The 19,192-nt window shown below is 45.9% G+C and overlaps 1 protein-coding gene across 7 annotated transcripts in view; it reads right to left on the reverse strand.

Annotated features, from left to right (window-relative positions):
• The window catches only part of LOC119442301 (serine/threonine-protein kinase tousled-like 2), a 144,200-nt gene that overhangs the window by 4,798 nt on the left and 120,210 nt on the right, over positions 1–19,192 (reverse strand). For 6 of the 7 annotated variants that reach the window (XM_049662037.1, XM_049662038.1, XM_037707132.2 and 3 more), the window contains 10 exons: positions 18,808–18,873; positions 17,205–17,408; positions 16,480–16,590; positions 15,949–16,085; positions 14,904–15,266; positions 13,322–13,403; positions 13,115–13,206; positions 12,883–12,972; positions 9,488–9,657; positions 5,387–5,637 (listed from right to left, as the gene is read on the reverse strand). In XM_049662037.1, the coding sequence (XP_049517994.1) occupies positions 5,387–5,637; positions 9,488–9,657; positions 12,883–12,972; positions 13,115–13,206; positions 13,322–13,403; positions 14,904–15,266; positions 15,949–16,085; positions 16,480–16,590; positions 17,205–17,408; positions 18,808–18,873 (1,566 nt within the window). The remainder of the gene's footprint in view (positions 1–5,386; positions 5,638–9,487; positions 9,658–12,882; positions 12,973–13,114; positions 13,207–13,321; positions 13,404–14,903; positions 15,267–15,948; positions 16,086–16,479; positions 16,591–17,204; positions 17,409–18,807; positions 18,874–19,192) is intronic. The other variant, XM_049662040.1, reaches the window with a different exon arrangement.

Consider the following 19,192-nt stretch of genomic DNA (forward strand, 5'->3'; position numbering starts at 1 on the left):
GTGATTTGAAAAAAAGAATGAGAAACATCTTTTTTTGCGATTTTCTGTTGCACCTTGCCTCCAAGCGGCTGCCGGCAGAAGCTGAAATTTTACGTCGTAACACCTACCCGCGCGCGGCCAAGGTCGGCCACAGCCCGTGCAGTGTTTGTTTAACCTCTTTCGGCGACCTTCGCACGAGGTCTGTCTGAAACATTATCTCCGTGCGCGCTCCACGCAGGTGTTGCGTCTTACATGCGCCTTCCCGCGGTCGTAGCTTGGTATTCACGCGTTCGTCGCGGCGGAAGGAAATGCCCAGACATTGCTGTTATAACAGCATCGTCGGTCATGACACGCCGTTGCACACTTTTCCCAGAGACGAGAAGGTGCGTAAACTTTGGATACCTGCCTGTCACCCATCACCCCCAGCCTACAGACCTCTAAAAATTGACTTCATATATGCGGACCACCTCGTCGACGATGATTATGTGACCAGCCTGGCTTTGCTGAAAAACGTCGGCATGCCGCTCAAAGGCAACGCCTAAAGCCTGACGCTGTGCTATCAGCCTTCTCACGAAAACTCCAGGCAGAAATGATCAGCGGGGCGTTTGAAAAGAGGAGGTGAAAAGATGTCGGTACTGTTTTCGTTCATTTGCAGCCTTCTTGAGCAGTGTGAGAGCGAGGCTGGGGCGAGATGCACGAAGCTGGGCACGAAGTCAGTAATGTCTTTAAAAATGTTGGCAAAGCATATTAAAACAATACAAGGCTAGCACGCGCGAGCATGACTCACGAGATCAGTCCTACCATATTCACACGATTGTACGTCGACCCATTTTTTCAAATTTCGCAATCCAATGTTGGGGGGTCGACTTAGAATCGAAACCGAACCGTGTACCGCTAGTAACGGCAAGAGAAACGAGAAATCAGGGGCGCTACGGCGTGGTAACAACTTTGCACCTATGTTTTTATGGTTACGGTAGAAGCGTAGCGTATTAATTTACCGTATTGCATACATTTTGATTGCGCGCACCACGAGCGCACGGCTCTTGTGGGAGCATCGATCATGGAAGAGCCGCCCCGTTTAGGGGGTATTAGTAGCTGGCAGAAGAGCCGCCATTAGGGGGGTCTTGGTAGTTGGCGGAAGAGCCTTTGTTTGGGTGTATTAGTACAGTGGCTAGAATGGGTTGGCGGAAGAGCTTTTCTTTGAGATACGATTGTTTTCGACGGTCGCGCGTAGCTGTCACTTCTGCTGTTGTGCTGAATCGTCGCGCCTGTCATGAGTGCCAAGAACTTTCGGCGCTCGTTCACAGCAGTGTTCAAACGGGCAGCTATCCTCCATGCCGAGGAAACTAACAACTGCACAGCGGGACGCAAGTCTGGAGTCAGTGAACGTGTGGTGCGGCAGTGGCGGCTTCAGCTTGAGGAAAGTTGGCCTCCCTGGCTACTGTGTGCAGGTGGGTCCTCTGCGTGGGCGCCTGTACCGTGAGATGTCGTGGTGCAGTCGTTCGCGAAGTGTGGACTCACACTTGATGACGACGTGCTGTGGGACCGCAGCAGCTATGACGGCAGCAGCACCAATGAGGTCAACTCTAGTGACGATGAGTAGTCTTAGCAACTCCATCAATAAATTTCCCTTGTGTGAAATGCACTCGCGTGGTTCCCCCCCCCATTTTTTTTTGAGACATGCAATTTTGGGGGGGTCAACCTACATTCGAGCCGACTTACAATGGTGTAAATACAGTACATGGCAGCGGGGCAGACACACACAGCTCTGCTTCTACACACGCTAAAAGCGGGAAAAAACTAGGAAGAACACCAGACAGGTGCTGCCATCTGTCGGGCGGCTGGCCACATGGACGTGAGAGTCTCAGAGGTACTAATACTTCACAGCAGTTGCTCACGCCGACGGCATAAACTACTATTCAGTCATCCACGCAGTGCTGAAGTACCCGCAGCTGCCTCGCCTGCGTGTGCTCTTCAAAAAGCTAATTTACAGAGGAAATGACACATAATTGTTGCACAAGTGTCTGGTGCAGAGCGAAATCTTCACGCTACGGTTCGGGAAAACCTGACCAGCACATCCATGGCCGCCTGCTCTTCTTTGTCGCTTGACGCAGAAGGCTCGTAACCCGTAAGCGGTAATATTTCTTGCCAAGTTGGAATGGTCCTCATCTTCAGACGTGTACTCGTCGCTGGTAGAGGCACCAGAACTCGAATCCATGCTTGCGATGGCGGCGTCGGCGCGCTTCGAATGACTGCGGCTGGCTGGCTGGCTATCCGATGAGGGTGTCGTGGCGTCACGCCTTCCAACTCCCGCGGGTCGGGCGGCAAGGCGCACTCACAAGAACGCAAAAAATAAAGCCGTCGGCTGAAAAATGAGCTAAGTGACTACTTCTTTTCGGTGTAATCACACACTGAGGATTCATTTTCAGCATTTTCGTAAAATTTTCAGCTTTTGTGTCCATATCGTTTTAGTACGTACCCACTTAATGTGTAATTGCGGTTTAAACGTAGTCGCGGAGAAACCCCCACCCAGCCCCCCTTGAACACCATGTATTAGCTGACCGCTTAAGCCGTAGTCGCTCATTGCCCACTAAACGGTTAGTGTGTACTATTTTTGTTTCTTATGTACACGCACAGGCACAAAATCAGCAAAATCTCATGTGTGCAGATGTTCTATTCTCGAGCTGCAATGCCCGGACGACAGCCGCCAGCGATAGTGAACCTAAAACATGGCCACCATGACATATTTCCTGCTCATACAGTTGTTGCTGATTGCCCCGCACTAAAGCATGACCTTCGAGATTAGCTCCCGGTAACGCGAAGAAGCCGCCGGTAGGATGTGCGAATTCGCTCTCGCCATCGAATTCAAGTAGTAACCACGCAGAAGCACATTTTATTGCTAAGCCGCCAAAGCGCATTTCTGCCGTCACCTTGGACGTCGCTTTGAGGTTCCGTATAAAGTCCAAACCACGGTGTAAGAGAGGGTGTTCTGACGGCGCGCCCGCGCTGGGGCGAGAGCGGCCACTTCGTGTGACTGGAAGTGAGTGCCGCCGCTAGGGGCAGCACGTGTTCAGGAGGCCTTGGAGAAGCGGCACAACAGTGGATAATTTACGACCTCCGTCAGCATTTAAACACCCATACCCAAAGATATGCAATTTTTCGTTATTTAGACGCCAAATCCTGAGCAGGTAGAAGGTTTCATGCCACTTACAGTCAAAATACCGCCATTTCGAACACGAGAGAGACGCGTCGTCTGCTCGAGCGGACGGCGCGCTGCGCTTACCGCTGCTCGCCTCGCCGCGTCGGTGTCAATCGGAATGTCGGCAGAAATATAAAGGGACGTTCCTCCAACCAAGTAGAGTCGTTTTAAGCAGGCGAACAACATCGAAATAAAGCACTTCTGCGGCGCGTGCCCATAAAAGCAACAGCAAAGCGAGCGAAAAAGTGGCCCCCAGAACAGGTGCTGCCCCTTGCGGCAGCGGCGTGCGTAGAGTCACGCTAACTGGCCAGCGCCTCGTGCCGCCGTCGGATCACCTTCCTTTTTTTACACCCTGGTCCAAACACGGCAACATCGTCGCCGTACGCCATACGCTGCATGTGCGAGTGAAAGCTTGCAAGGGTCAGCCGACTCAATCTCGCGTGCGCGAGGGAAAAAGGCGAAGTGGAAGCGCGCTGCTTCTGTTGCGCGCGAGGCACAGCGGGTGAGGCCAGAAAGGGATGGGTTTACTTCCGCGGCAGGCGTGCTCTGCGCGATCTGCGGCATGGAAAAAGTGCGCGCCCCCGCGGGCCTCATCGTCAAAGTGATCTGCAGACAAAGTGCAACTAGTGCCGGTAGCTTTGTATGCGCTGTGCTTTCGATGTCTAATTCGCGTTGAAGCGAGAGGCAGCACGCTTGCTGCCGCTGCCGCGCCTCCTCACTCAAGCGTTTTGAAAGCGAATTTCCAGCGGTCATCGAGCGAGACATGTTCATGTTTACCTGTGCACGCATTACACCGTCCTTGTTAATATAGTTGGTAAGCGGGGCCTTATGGACAAACTGGCTCGCGGCCTTATCGGCTTCAAAGATGCCGTCGTCGTGGCAAGGCCGCCTTGGCGGCAAGTTTACCGATTTCTCGCTGTCTACCCGCAAATAAAGCCTGTCTGAGTGTGTGTGTTTGAGAGCATCGTGACGTAGTTCTTTTACAGCCAGTAAGTAGCCGCTAAACTGGCATAGGCGGTTAATTCATACATCGTCTAGTGCGTACCTAAACGTTGTTCCCGGCCGACTACGTATTAACGAGGTTTGACTGTAATACATGTTTGTTTTTGTTTTCCCGTGCAATGTTTCCAGACTAGCTTATTTTGGATAATATGATTTCCGGATGATACGTTTTATTTTCCGGTTCCCATGATGGTCGTATCAACGGGATTCCATTGTACCTAAACCCGACCTATGCAGACCTCTGGCTGTTAATGTTAACAATGTACGAGTGTGTGGCTGACAGTAGCTTGTCCTTCTGAAAGCCACAGGCACTATAGCGAGATAATGTGCTGTGGGTGCAACGCTCAGTGCATGTTTTGTTCATCCATGCTTTAAAGTATTAATGCACCACTTCACAGGTGTGACAAGAACCAAATAAATGTTCTGCACATCCTGCATTATTAATTAGCTACAAATCTCAGGCACACAGGAATAGACCAGCCTCATGGCGAGTTTCACTACACCACTATTGCTGCAAGGGATGCTGGCAATGATAACCCTTACAACGGTAACTGAAGCTGAAAGCATGCATTTCTTTCTTTTAACCATGCCAAACTAGCCCTTGCTTTTTGTGATAAAGGGGTAGGTAAATGACGATAAGGTTGCACAGTAAGAGCATGGTCTAGGAGACACATTTGCACCAGAATACCCCGCTCTTTCCTGCCTAATTTGCTACCAATAGCCACAATACAGCTGGCCTTGGCATTTTGCTCAAGGCTGCCTTGAACCCAAGTACACTGGAAATGGGTGCAGGCAAGGCAAATGTGTATGCATTCTAAATGTGGTTAGGTCAGTATGTACTGCAGTGCTCAGTGCTCTTACAGACATGATATAGCTATCCAGCTGGGAGATGTGGGAAAACGATTCTATATTATATCAGATTTGTGTGTCGAATTTGTACACAACTTCAGCATAGCAAGGTACTACATGATATTCTGACAAGGGGAGAAAATTGGTATTATTTATCCAGCATCAAAAACGAGGGAGCCCTATGCTGAAACTAGAAGTTGGGTATAGCGCTACCTGAATTTCTGCATCCACAACTGCCAACATGAACATCACAGATGCAACAATAGTGACACTCGCCATATAATAGTGAAGTAGGGGCAACAAACAGTATCTAAATCTTGAGAGAATACATTAGAAAAAAGAAAAAAAAACACTAACCTTTTTGCCATAGAGGCACTGATAGAAGATGACACCCACACTCCAGACATCAACTTTGGAAGAGATCTTGGGTGGTGTCTTGCCCACTACAAAACACTCAGGTGGCAAGTACCAATATGTACCAGCACCCTGTGAAGTTAGGTCCATTCCATATTCGGGGCTGTAGTTGTCATCATCCATGATCTTGCTGAGACCAAAGTCTGTGATCTTGATCTCCCCACTTAGGCTACCGCTTCCCAGGAGGATGTTGCCTGCACACAAATTGTTCAACGTACCATAAATGAAGCGGTACAAGAACACCCCCAATGAAAAACAGACACATCCTTGTGCTCGTGTAGCTCCATAGACACCGCTGTGTATTGCACTCTAGCAGTTTTAAATCAAGCCCTACAAACATCAAACTTCTATAAAAGACACCATTGAATGACTATAAATGTAAATGTTTTCCAAAAACACCACGTACGTAGTTCTTTGTGCCTCTGCAAGAGAAGGTACTGGTGACAGCATAAGATACAAGTATTATGTCCTGTGTGTTCTGCACATCCTGTGCAAGTCGGAACTTTTTCTATGCATCACTTGGAAACAAGTCACAACTATTTGAGCTGCATTCCTGTTCCTTGCATGACACTGACACTCTGCTTCAGCTTGGTGTCGTTTATCACTGCATGCTTACACTGCACTTCTCTGAGTAAGCAACAAATCATTAATATGTCCTCTTTTAAAGTGCCTAGTTTAAAACTTGTGTCAAATGTCGTCTAGCTCCAGGCATGAAGCAGGCTTTCTTGTAACATGAAAATTAGAGGTGGTAGTCGCAGTATCACATACCACTGATGTATGTGTCAGTCAGTACAGTGATCAGAAGCCACACAATGACCATGTCAGTGTATGATGGAAGCACACTGATGCACCTGCCATACTTTTCTCCTCCATTCTGTCTTAAGTCTTCTGCTGTCACTCCTCTCAAACACAGAGCAGCCGTATAACGTTTTCTAGCCTATTATTCCACTGCGTGCTCAGCTTTCGGCAGTCACAGTATGGCCTGTGGGAACAAAGTGCACATCAGTCGTTCGCAATACCTCAAGACTATACCAAGGTTTTCTGCTGTGTAAAAAGAATGCTAACTTCAAGTCTAAAGCTGTGCTGCCCTTGACGTGAACTTTGAACTAGTTACTTTAAAATATGATGCATCAAAGCATTTGTTCACACTCAATGTTTTGAGGCTTCGACCTCAAAATTAATCATCCACGGTTATCTATTTAAAAAAAAAAAGCATTTGTGCCTGTACTACTCCCTGTATGCAATGTTGCAAGATACACCATAATTATGAAACAAACATTCAAGCCAATATTACCACCAAAAGTTCATGCATACAGACAGGCCACACAAAAGATAGAGCAAGGTCCGTGGCCGAAGTGACGAGAAAACACCAGCAGCTTCAGCCTGATTTAAATTGTTGCAAAACATGGAGGGAAAAATAGAGCGTGAACAGTACAACCCAGCACAACCACATGTCACTGTTTGCTATCAAGAACGAAAATGTTTTAAATTTTTTATTTTTGACAATGAGACAGATGGACAGCTCATGCAATCATCACCTCTGCTGTATTATATTTGGCTTCTATGATCTCTCTCGGCATCTGGTCAGCTTTCTCTGCAAGCATTTGTGTGTTACAGAACAAAGGTTTACATCCACAGGCTGAGCAACGACCTTATATGACAGGTTTGCTGATGTTATTATGGTCTGCCCTTAACCCATTCAGACGCTATGTACACAATTACGTACACCAAGATAGTGCATCAACAGCAACAGCATTCATTAAAGTAAGGATATTTAAAATGTGTCCCATACATCTTGAAATGCTTCCGATTGAAATAGTGCTGCAAGTTTGAATTACACAGGCAAATTGTTTTAGTAAAACGAATATAAGGTAGATGGTTGGGTATATTGCTTGGCGTGAGTATGTCTTTGTATGTAGCGGGCTCACACCTTCATTGCTTTTCACAATGTGTTGCGCCTGTCATAATTTTCAAGTGGCTGGATAGGTGCTTTTCATGCCTCGGTAGACATGAAATAGTTTATGCTCACATATCTGATGTTCCTGCAGTGAGTTTTCGCATGGAGTCCACGTTCTGTAAACTTGACAAAACTCACTAAAAACTTTTAATCTGTTCTGCATCTGTAAGCTTTTTATGATTCTGAAGATGTAAGAAATGCGGCGAACGTAACTTTTCAATCAATACAACTAATTGGCGTCTGAAAGGGTTAACCTTCGCTTAAGGCATCTAAGTCGGGCGAAAACACTTTTCTGCAAGATTGCAATACAGAATATATTACTCCTTCCATGCAAGTTACAAATGTTTATCGCTGCTTTTTATCATATACACGTGGCATCTGAGTAACACCTTCCACGCAAGTTACAAATGTTTTTCACTGCTTTTTTATCATATCCACGTAGCATCTGAGTAACAGTACATTCACTCGCGCACAGACAAGACCGTTTCAAGTGAGCAGAAAACATGACACTGACACCAACTCATTTCGCAATTTTAACTAGATTGTGGCTAATCAGGGGAACGTACAGCACAACAGTCATTTTCTTTTTCTGTCTCTTTGCCAGGTCAGTAACATCTCGACTGCCATTTTTTGCATTTATTTAGCAAGCGGCCTGCCACAGTCAAAAGTATATGCCATAGGATAATCAGAATCCATACGATGCAAAACTTGATTGTGAAACGATGCTTGAACCTATACAAACGCCTGTTCTCCGTGTAAGAAAAGGATCACACAAAGAGGCGAACGTTGAGGAAAAATAAAACATCAGTAGCTCTAAATACAGTATAGACCACTTATAACGTAACTGCTTATAGTGCGGTCTTTTCAGACTCCCGTTAATTTTCCCATAGCACTCCATGTATACACATATCACTTATAGTGCAGTTGCGGGAAACGAAATACTGGTTACAGTGTGGCTGCCTGGGAGTACGGAAGTCAGCGGAGACGGTGAACGCTCCCCTCAAACGGGCACCCCAAGAAGTGCTCGAGGAAGAAAGAGAGACGAAGTGGAGGAGAAGGGCACGTGATGCGAAAGAACAGGCAGCGAGGCTGAAACCCGAATCTTGAGTGTGAATCGTGAAATATCACGGCGCGCATAGCGAGCGAGGGCCGCGAAACTGCCAACGCCATCCAACGCTCGCTTCACGATAACGGCAGTAGAAACTTCAGGGAGCGCGCGGCGCCGGCACAGCACAGCGAAAGGCGCACGCGGAGACCGTGGAATGTGAGGGAGGAGGGCGGCAGGGAAGCGGATTTCGCCTCGGCAACTCCGCCGCTTCGGTGGCTCCCTTCGCCCTCCCTCGTAGCTTCCTCACTTTCGACTGTCACCGTGCGTGCTTGCCGCCGTGCAGGCGCCGCCGCTCCAGCCGGCCCGGCGCCAGCTCTCTGAAGTTTCGTTTTCTGACGTTATGGGGAAGCGGAGTTTACCGGCATGGGCAGTTTCGTTGGCCGCGGCCAATGACAGCGCCGCTTATAGTGCGGATATTCGCGACTTCCGCGACTTACGTTATAAGCGGTCTACACTGTACTGGCTAGAAGTCAAACCTACTTTATTCTGGAGTCTCACGATACTATAACTTTCAATTGCATTCTCCACACAGAAGATTAGTTCTTTATGCGAGATGGAATAAAATACAAGTCCTTTATGTCCAACAAAAATGCAGTGAAGCTTTTATGAGTGCTGTCATTCAAGAATTCTTATCATAAAAGGGTGACAGTGACAAGAACTTTTATTGGTCCTGAGAAACTGGCCAGGGGGAGCCAAAGGCTGCCTCAGGTCAAGTCGGCGGCTCCGCCCACGATGGCATCATAAAAGGGTCTCTTTTTTTTTTTCTTTCATCAATTGCTAAATTCTTATGCTTTGACTGCAGAAATAATACGACCAATTTTTGCCAGCAACCACTCTCAGAAACAAGTACCCTGAAGGGGCACTCAGTCTTATAAGCAGTCAAAAAAAGCTTTAAGGCAGGGCCGTCACTGTTACCGAGATATTCTGACACAGAGCATTTAAATTAGTTGCTTCAGGAAAGGGTACGACAATCACTCACCTGGTTTGAGGTCATAGTGTATGATTGGTGGCTTGATTTCATTGAGGTACTTGAGGGCATGCACCACCTGCATGACGATGCAGCGTGCCTCTCGTTCTGGGATGCACTTGTGCTGCTTGAGGTAGAAGTCCAGGTCGTGCCCATCACAGTACTCCAGCACTGTGCAGAAGCTGCTCAAACGACACAAAGCAGATGACATAATGTGAGAGGTCCCCTGTGCAAGAGACGCTAATCTGCAGAAAGAAAATGCACACACATAGAGTGAGATGCAAAGAGGCAAGGTAGGCACAAAATGGGGCAATTGGAATCAGTAAATTGATGAGCCTTAGTAACAATAGCTGAAAAAAAAGGGGGGGGGGGGGGGGGGGGGTGTACACACAGTCCTGCCTGTACACATCTTGTTACTTAAATCACACATATCACATGGGCTTGCTTGTTTCTGCTTACAATGGCTATTTGCACTGCACTGCAGTTAAGTCATGCCAACCACATAACTTCCAGCTGCCAGAAGCTCTCCTTTCTTCAAAAGAAAGGTGCAAACAAACACTACCGCAAGAATGTTCATGGCATTCCCTGGATTCTTCTGCTTGTGCTTTACTACTATGTACAGTAATACCTTGTTAACTCGAACTATCATGTCTCGAAAAATTGGCTAAGTCGAAATTTTCCACTGCACCGAACCATTTCCCATACATGCCATGTATTTATTGCCCTTTATCTCGAAATATTTTTGGGCCGAATTGCGGATATCTTGAGATCTTGACTGAGAATGGAACAAAAACGCCCCCGCCGCGCCCAGCTCAAAGAGGACACTTTCCCCAAATATGAAGTCGGAACCTAGCGGCATAACTTTGTCAAGCAACCATGTGGCACGTCACATGACGGGAGAGACGTGCACAAAGACACACCCTGCAAAATAGCGTGCTTGTCGCAGTTCGTTTTGTTCGCTTTATGCAACGCGCATGATTTACCATCAGAGGTGTCATTTCCATTTTAATTTTATTCTACGCAACGCACGCAGTACGAGTATGCGCTATGCAAGCAGGATGTACTGGTGAGAGGTGAATTTACTGATGCCGAAATCGCTGGGATCACTACAAACGGAGGGGACAGTGAAGACGATGGTGTCAGGGATGAAGGACCACCAAGGCGCAGGCATCAGCCCGAAACAAGAAGCGTGCTTCGCTTCCTGTGAAATAAAGTTGAGCACAGTGGAAGCAACGATCGGCTCATGCAATGCATCAAGCAGCTTGAGGATGCCTTTCTAGGTGCAAGTGCTACCGCGAAGCAGACCAGCCTTATGCAGTTTTTTCTGCACTAAATAAAATAGCAGTGCTACAACATGGAGCTTGTCCATATCTCTAGTATATTTTTATTCTTTCTTTGAAACTTTTATTAAGAGCCACTTTAGAAGCTCTTGTTGAAAAGCTGGTCAGTAGTAGTGGATTGTGTAGAAAGAATTCGACTTTCTACTGCAATTTTCTCAACTTAGCTTATCTCGAAAATCCGATCATCACGAAATTTTTACTGGTTTTTACTACTTTGAGTTAACGAAGTATTACTGTATTCGTATTTACATCAAAGTGCCTCAGGCAATTAACAGACACCACTTGCATTCACGACCACGTCACCATCACTCATTCTCGATGAAAGAGTGCTCATTACATTCCCTAGATTGTTCTGGCTTGTGCCTTACTACCAGTAATTTACATAGTAAATGCCTCAGACATGAAGCAGGCACAATGTGCACTTATGAGCCCAAAGCATTTATTCTCGATGGGTTGTGCAAGTTGTTTACCCCTACACCCCGCATAGTCTGCATGTTCAAATTCTGCAGCCATGCAACATCATTAACCGTTTGAAGGTTTTTGCTGTACATGTATGGCGCCGCTGATTCGTACCACATGGCTTTTGATGTACACGTGCAGAGCCAATATTATGGTAGTTTGCACCCATGCGAATGAGCAAACTTCATTCGCAAATTATAAGCTAAAGGTGCAACCGCATGCACGCGATTTTCGAGCGACAGCGACAAGCGACGGCGACGAGCAACAGGTTTTGCCGTCGCGGAGGGCTATCCGTCGCTGTCGTTGGTCGTGTCGCCGGTTTCTGGCCAGCCAGAAAATATCGCTTGTCGCCCGGAAGTCAGCGTGACGACATCCGCTGGGGAAAGCGATTGCACAACAACATGGCAGCAATCAGTCTGCCCGCTTCGATCTGAATTCGCTCTTGCAACTTGCTCTCTGCTGTGACAGCAAAAAATAAATAGTACAATCAGTCATCGCTTCACCTCATCGCTAGCTGAAGACTAAGTATCGGCGCTCTCTTGTCGTTATTATTGAGATCGGTTGTTTTGTTTTGACGCTGTTAGGCCTGAGACGCCACCGAGAGCCAAGAAAGTGTTTTAAGTTTTACTCAACAGATGGCGCCACGGCACCTTACGCTGGCGGCATGGGACGGAGTTCCACTGGGGATGCATGGGACGGATTTTCACTGGGGATGATAGCATATTTTAGCTATAGGTTTAGATAAACATTGACCTTTTGATAAAATTGAGATTTCTTTACGCGCGCAAGATAACATTTATTCGCACAACAATATAAATCCGTCGCTACTCTTTTTCGCAATGTCGTGTTCATGTGGTTGCTCCACGCCGCGACATGACAGCGCGACAGGGTGTGCCTGTCACCTCACTTGTCGCTGTCGCTTGAATATCGCGTGCATGCGGTTGGGCCTTAAAAGCTAACTGGTGGTTCTAATTTCTCGTTATTGAGTGGTAAACTAAGCCTTTGCAAGTCACTGAAACACTCCTTTGGTGAAGTAAGGGTTTGCAATGGCTACTCTCTTATAGCTGAAGGTCGTAATGCAGTAAAGATTTTGCAGAGTCTCAAACAGCCTTATAGTAGTCTCCTTTAACAGACTCCTATAAGGAGTCTGCTAAAGGAGGAAAATTAAAAAGTATACGATATCATTGTGATGTAATTTGTGTACACAATAAAAAGAGCAAATGGATGGCCGAGATATGCAACTGCTTGATAGTATGTCAAGCAATGTCAAGCTGTCTAAGCATTAAACATGGGCCTTGTACAGACGCAGTGCAAAAGAAAAGGCTATAAGCTGCAGCTGGCAGCCATAGCAGGCAACATCCGAGCATTACTTCCTGGCATTGACTGAACAATTCATTGACGTCTGTGAAAAATCACGGTACATTATTACAAAATTTGAATACACACATAATGACAGCTTACCCCCCACAAGACGATAACCTGAATGGCAGAAAAGGAAAAAAAGAAAAACCAGAGGGCACAAATCGCTACCTGCTACACCTTCGACAAATGTAAATGCGTTAAGTGATGAAGAGGAGAGCTGTTACATTAATGCGGAAAGATACTTACGAATTAGGGTCTATTTCGAAGACATCATAAAGCTTTACAACCCTGGGATGGTCTAAGGACTTGTGAATGTTGTACTCTCTTAATGCATGCCTGGAAAAGGAGAAAGCACATAGAAATTACCTTTCCACAGCCTTGCCACATGTCTCAGCATACAACACTACTACTTTCGTAGAAAGTGCTGGCACTCTAGCCAATACACGATGATGCCAAAGGTGATCCCGAATTTACTTACTTGATGTAGTTTGCTTTCTTGTCATCCTTCCAGTCTTTGTTTAGCTGATGAATTTTGCAAGCCACGTACCTCTGCTCCTTAAGATCAAATGCCTGCAAATTAGAAAAGATGGCGTTGAATTTCACCAAAGCAAAAAAAGGTACAAATGTAAAAAGTGCATCCAAATGCTACACCACAAGGAGTCAATGTGTGCGAAAATATGCTTGCCTTGTGTACTTCACTGAAGCCGCCTTTGCCCAGCAAGATTAGTAGCAGATACCTCTCGTTTAGGACAGGATGGTTGTTAAACCTGAAAGAGCGTGCTCAAAGGTGAGCATGAAAGTAACCACGCACCCTAGATCAGGTGAAAAAGAATGAAGTAGTGACTCAAAAAGCCTTGGTAGGTTTACATCTCACTGCTCAGATAGTTCAAGATGGCAAACAGTCTTTTTATCCCACAATCCTGTGCAAGTTAAATTTATATTATATTGGACTTGTGCCTACTCGCCCCTGAAATGCTGTAAAGGCCTGAACGTGAAATAAATGAAATGAAAAATTACATGTGAAAAGCTAAAGGCACAGGACATAGTATGGCACTGTTGACACTCGATCTCTCATGCCTTTCTGTCAAGCTGTTTGTTTATTTTGTATTATACTTTTACTTATGCAATAAAGCCAGCTTTATGCTAATACTGTCGCCGACGGAGTTCCTGGACTCCAAAAATTCGGACTTGTTGGACATTCCGGACTTCATAAATGTACTGTCAAGGTTCCCATAGAGCTGATGCATTTTCGCAACCGATTTTTCGGACGAATTCAGGCCCCAAAGTTCGATTTTCCGAAATAAAATGCTCATTCCGGGTGACGCTACCCGACCTTGGAAGCCGCCATGTTGGCTTGCCCAGGCTTGACTTCTAGTGACCTGCTCTATAGCCTCCACGATTGGGAGGCGCGCGCCATTGTCCCGTCTTGGAGGCCATGCCCACTCTTCCTTAGCCGACAAAACGCTCCAGGGGGACAGCACTTTTTCTATTTTCTTTCTTTTTTTCGGTCAGGGCTATAGTCATAATCACTTTACGAGATCTGTTTTCCAAGTTCTTTTTATTTTTTTTCAACTGCTATCCTGCGCGTTGTGTGTGTACCTCGGAGACGTCGCCTTTTTGTGCGGCTTCTCATTTGTGTGATCGGTGCCACCTCCTGTGCCTTCGCAAGAGCGAAGTGGTGCGAAGTAATGGTGCTCGTTTCTTTGATCTCCATGGCGATCTCCACTAACAGATATCACCCACCATGGTGACCATGGTGACGCTCTTTTCGGCTGTATTCGGAGACGACATGAGTCTTGCGGAAATTCAACCAAATCTGATCGCCTTTAAGCGTAGTACAAGGCACGGCATTATTAGAGATTGTTTTTATTTTTATGCCACTCTAAACCTAATAATTTTTTGGGGGGTGAACGAGCTTTTCGGACTATCGTTCAGTCCCGCAAAGTCTGTAAAATCGGTCAGCGACTGTAAATGCTGTATTCATTCATTCATTTATACTTCTAAGCATCTTCGGGTGCACAGAATTTCGACAAAGAATTTCAATGGTAGCCCATGTGTGCCACCTAACATGTCCCCATCCTCTGCTTATTCTCATAATCCTACTAGTATCTTTGGCTCAGAAAAAGGCACACCACTAAAATGCAATAACTTGGCAAATCTCTATGAAAATACTACTGTTCACAAAATGTCTCTAACAAAACAAGCACATGCACAGCATCTGAATTGGAGCGCAAGGCGTGGCAGTGTTCTGGCAACATCACCTGTACCTGGACTGGTCCTCATTGTGTATGCGCTTGAGCTCCCTAATGTGCAGGTTCCGCTCCCGCTCCAGTTTCTCCAACTCAAGCTGCAAGTCGGTGTCCTCCTTTTTCAGCGACACCTGGCGCAGCTTCAGGATTTCCTCCTGCTCATAGTACTCGTACCAGGTCAGCCGTAGCAGCGCGAGGTCTTTGGGAGACTCTGGCTTCACAAACTCTCCATTGGCTAGTGCACTGGAGGCTGCACCAGCCCCATTATTGGATGCCCCCGCCCCCTTGCCTTTCGGCTGCCCCGTCAAGGGCTTCTTCTTGCAGAGCAACTTTCGTTGCCGTTCAATTTCCTCCCGTTCTGACGTTATCTGCTCCTGCTTCCTGCACGGATCAGCACAAAAACAACAGCTTGCACTCTTGCCAGTAGCAGAACAGGGTCACAGAGTGCATAGTGTGGAGGAAATACTACAAAATACAAGCCAATCCACTCCTGGGCATCAGTGGATGCCTATCTACTTTAGAGATTCCCTAGGACAAAGACTCAAAAAACATGCTGAAGTATGTGAAGTTAAGAAATGATCAACATAACTATGGGTGATGGCTCATAGACAATACACTTCACAAATTACTGTTAAAGTGACGTGAATTGGGCCTCCTTGCTTACCTATAATTCCAACATATAGTTTCATTCCCACATTATGCCATGCAGTAGCGCAGGCAAGTCAAAAACAAAACTGTGATAATAAAGGCCAATGTCAGGTACACAATGAAATGAAGAAAGAAATAGAACGGAGTCACTTTCTGCAGACAATACAGCTGTAGCCAGGCATCGATTTCTCAAGTTCGATAAGGTTGTTGACATCAAAACCACAATGCTATGAAAGCATGTACTTTTATCTGCAAGATTAAAAGACACTATCGTAATTCAATATTTCATTTTTTATAGCTGTCATTTGTTTCTCTAGCTAACAAGGCCTAGCTGCCAACACACAATGGAAGTAGGTAGGCAAATCACATGCTTTATTTCGTTTTAATGCTTATGCACTTGCTTCAGGATACTCACCTCAAAAGATCGTTGAAAGCGTAGCCGTCTACCCAGTTTTCAACAAATGATGCCCCTTGTCGCTGCGTCACAAATTGCCCTAGCCTTAGCCTGTTCTGCATGCACTTCTGCCGAGACTGCTTCTTTTCCATAGCCGACTGCAAAACAAAACCAGAGATTTTTCCTTCTTACAGGCATGTCACAAGGGCAAACAATGTGTTTCGTCAAAAAAATGTGTGTACATGAACAGTGATTTATTTTGCTAAGAATGGAAAGATTTAAGTTGGTACTAAATTTATTTTCTCTGAAGATAACTGGCAAAAGTCGTTGAACGAAACTCAGAACCGGCAAAAATTTAAAAACTTCTCTGGTACCAACTGCATGCAAGGTAATTAAATTAGGGCTTCACAACAATCGCGCACTGCAGCCTAGGTAAACTATAGGAAGACAACTTGTGGTTGTCAATATTCATGGTGTACAAAGGATGTGCTGGCAAAGTATAGCAGGCAAACATGTGCCACATCAAGCAGCAACTAAAAGAACAAAGATCACCTTTTCTATAAGGAGTTGCTTTGTAACATCTATACACTTGAGGAGTTGCTCCTCTTGTTTCTGTATTAGTTTCTGCTGTCCCTGAATTTGCCTCCGCAGTTCTTCGCTGCCCTGCAAAAGAGAGTGTACAATAATCATGAATCAGTACAGGTTACACATGAAGACCAAGAGGCATCATCTATAGCTGCTGAATGAAAATTACTTTCATATTCTCGAAATTTAGACAAGAGCCACAGGGATAAGTTAGTGTGCAACGGTAACTCAAGGCACTAAGGAACTGGGTGCATGAATTTCCAGCGCAACACAGCATCCACAGTGATGCAGGAACACACACTGCAAACAAATATTGATCTGTACCTTTGAGGTGAATTCACTTTGATGGAACGCTGGGCTATTTGGTAGCCAATAACAAGCCAGCTATGATAGCAATAACAATGCCAAGACAAGGAAACCACTAAACGGTGCCACAACTTGACTCGGTGTTCTGACTTTTATGTGAGAAACAAGCAGTTATTACATTGGCCTCCGCAGATTCTCAGTGCCTTTAATTGTGGTCACAGCAAATTATGCTACCACGGATGCAAGTCCCAAGCCAACTAAAATATTATGTCAGAGCGACAAACTATGCAACATGCTGCACATTTAGGGGTGCACCTTTCTAGAAAGTGAAAAACTGACCGAGACTTGAAAGGAAAGAGAGGGCCTACAACGCTGCACCAACTTACTCTTTGGAGTTCATCTATCCGGTTGTCCCTCATTTCTAGGTCCATGGCTGATTTGCTCTCCAGCTCTTTGATCTTGTTGATGGTGAGATCTGTTTGGATCTGCCGCATCATCGTTTGAGCAGGCCTCTGAGGTGGTGCCATGAGCCCCGCATAGTCAACACTGTTGAGTGCAGATGTCAGCGGGGACACTAGCGGACTGCCACCCTGGAACCAAATGGCGCAATGAGAGTGCTGCAAGTGCCGTCAACAAGGCAGCCGTAATGCATCTGATGGTGAAAGCACTATAGCTGGGTAATTTACAAATTAGAACTGGTGACAGAAATGATATCAGGCTTCCCCTACAGCAGGAGTCAGCAACTGGTGACTTGCATGACAGTTCCAGTCCACTATCCAGCTTGCAAGGCAATGTCATGCAAACCAGAGCACACCCGAGAAAGGCTCTCCCCCACACCATGCATCATCACGAACCCTCGTCCCAATAGATTTGAGACCATGTAACAGGTTCTAAATATTCCCAATATTTAATCATGAAGATTGTATATGCATATTTCATGAATCAAATAAACGTAAAATGAACATACTGTTTTATTTTTCCGTTAAATGCCCCCCATTCCACTCCACATGCGCTTTTTGGCTACTTAGTCAACTTCTCCAGGAGGTTGCTGACCCCAGCCTTGTACAACAGTAAGCTGAGGCTTAAGACATGCACAATAACACTAGGCACGCAGAGGTGCACAAGACAAGAGATGCTCAATATGGTCTAATGAGTCTGGTGTGCAACAATCTTGCGTACATTAGGTTGTCAATTGACAGCGAGAAGCAACTGTAAAAACAGCATGAGTCACCTGCTAAGACAGCAGAGCTTTTGCAAAAAGTAAAGGCAATGTGTGTGAATACAAGGAGGAGTGGACACATTCATTTCAATGCTGCTCCACTCTTGCTAGGAGACAAAGATCACTCACAGCATTCTAGCCGCTGGCAAGCATGCAGCACATTTAAATGAATCGGCATTACATGGAGGAAATGACAGGAATAGAATTGTGAACTACAGCCCCTGCTGACCAAGCGGAAAATATACAGTACGCATGCTCGGCCGTTAAAGTGAGCTTAATGGAATGAAAAGGGAATAAATCATTATTTCAACTTGAGACATGTTATCCTGACCCACACCGAAAATGCAATGCGGTTTTTTTGCAAACTCAACCACACAGTTGCCTTTAATTTGCAAAATGCAATTGATGTCATGTGGAGGTCACACAGTCATCAAAACAGTGCTCTGACCCCCAGAATGATTAACAGCCCACCAAAGAAACAAAGAAAAATAAGGGCAGGCGAGGAGGCAACATGCACAAGGCACAGGAGAGACCACAGCTTTCAGGAAACTTAGAAAGATGAACGACAAGATTATGGCGCGAGGTCTGGTGGTGGTGTTTTCAAATGCTCAGAAGTGGGAAGAGCGGAGCACACTGATGATGGCCAAATTGCGAAATTAGCCAACCAAGATACTAATGTCAACACAATGAGGCGCCGCATATCGCAAGGTGATGAGATGAGAGCATAGAAGTGGAACTGGCAGTGACATGACGGGCACAACGACACGTACCAGGCAGTAGCCCTGAGGGACAGGTGACCTGGCCCCTCCAAAGCGGCTGGGGCTATGCCCCTGGTTCTGAGTGCAAGGCAAGGAGAGAAAGAGAAAGAAAAAAAAAAAGAGAGAGAAAGAAACCAAAAACCCTCCATCAGACTCCTCTTTGATACGAAACACACCAACTGCAAGTACTCTCTCCTGTGCTCATTATAAACTTTGTTTCAGCAACAATAATTGTGTCTTCATTCCTGTTAGCGCCTTGTGTCTAGACTGCTGCTTTTCCGTAACATGTATATATAAAATGGATTGTGTTAACCTGAACAGTGCACCAAAGAAAGCCTTCGTCCATATCAATTTTTAAGTGAAAAAATGCTTTTCAAAATTAGGATTCACATACAAC

The sequence above is a fragment of the Dermacentor silvarum genome, chromosome 2 (genome assembly GCF_013339745.2).
Source record: "Dermacentor silvarum isolate Dsil-2018 chromosome 2, BIME_Dsil_1.4, whole genome shotgun sequence".
NCBI lineage: Eukaryota > Metazoa > Arthropoda > Arachnida > Ixodida > Ixodidae > Dermacentor > Dermacentor silvarum.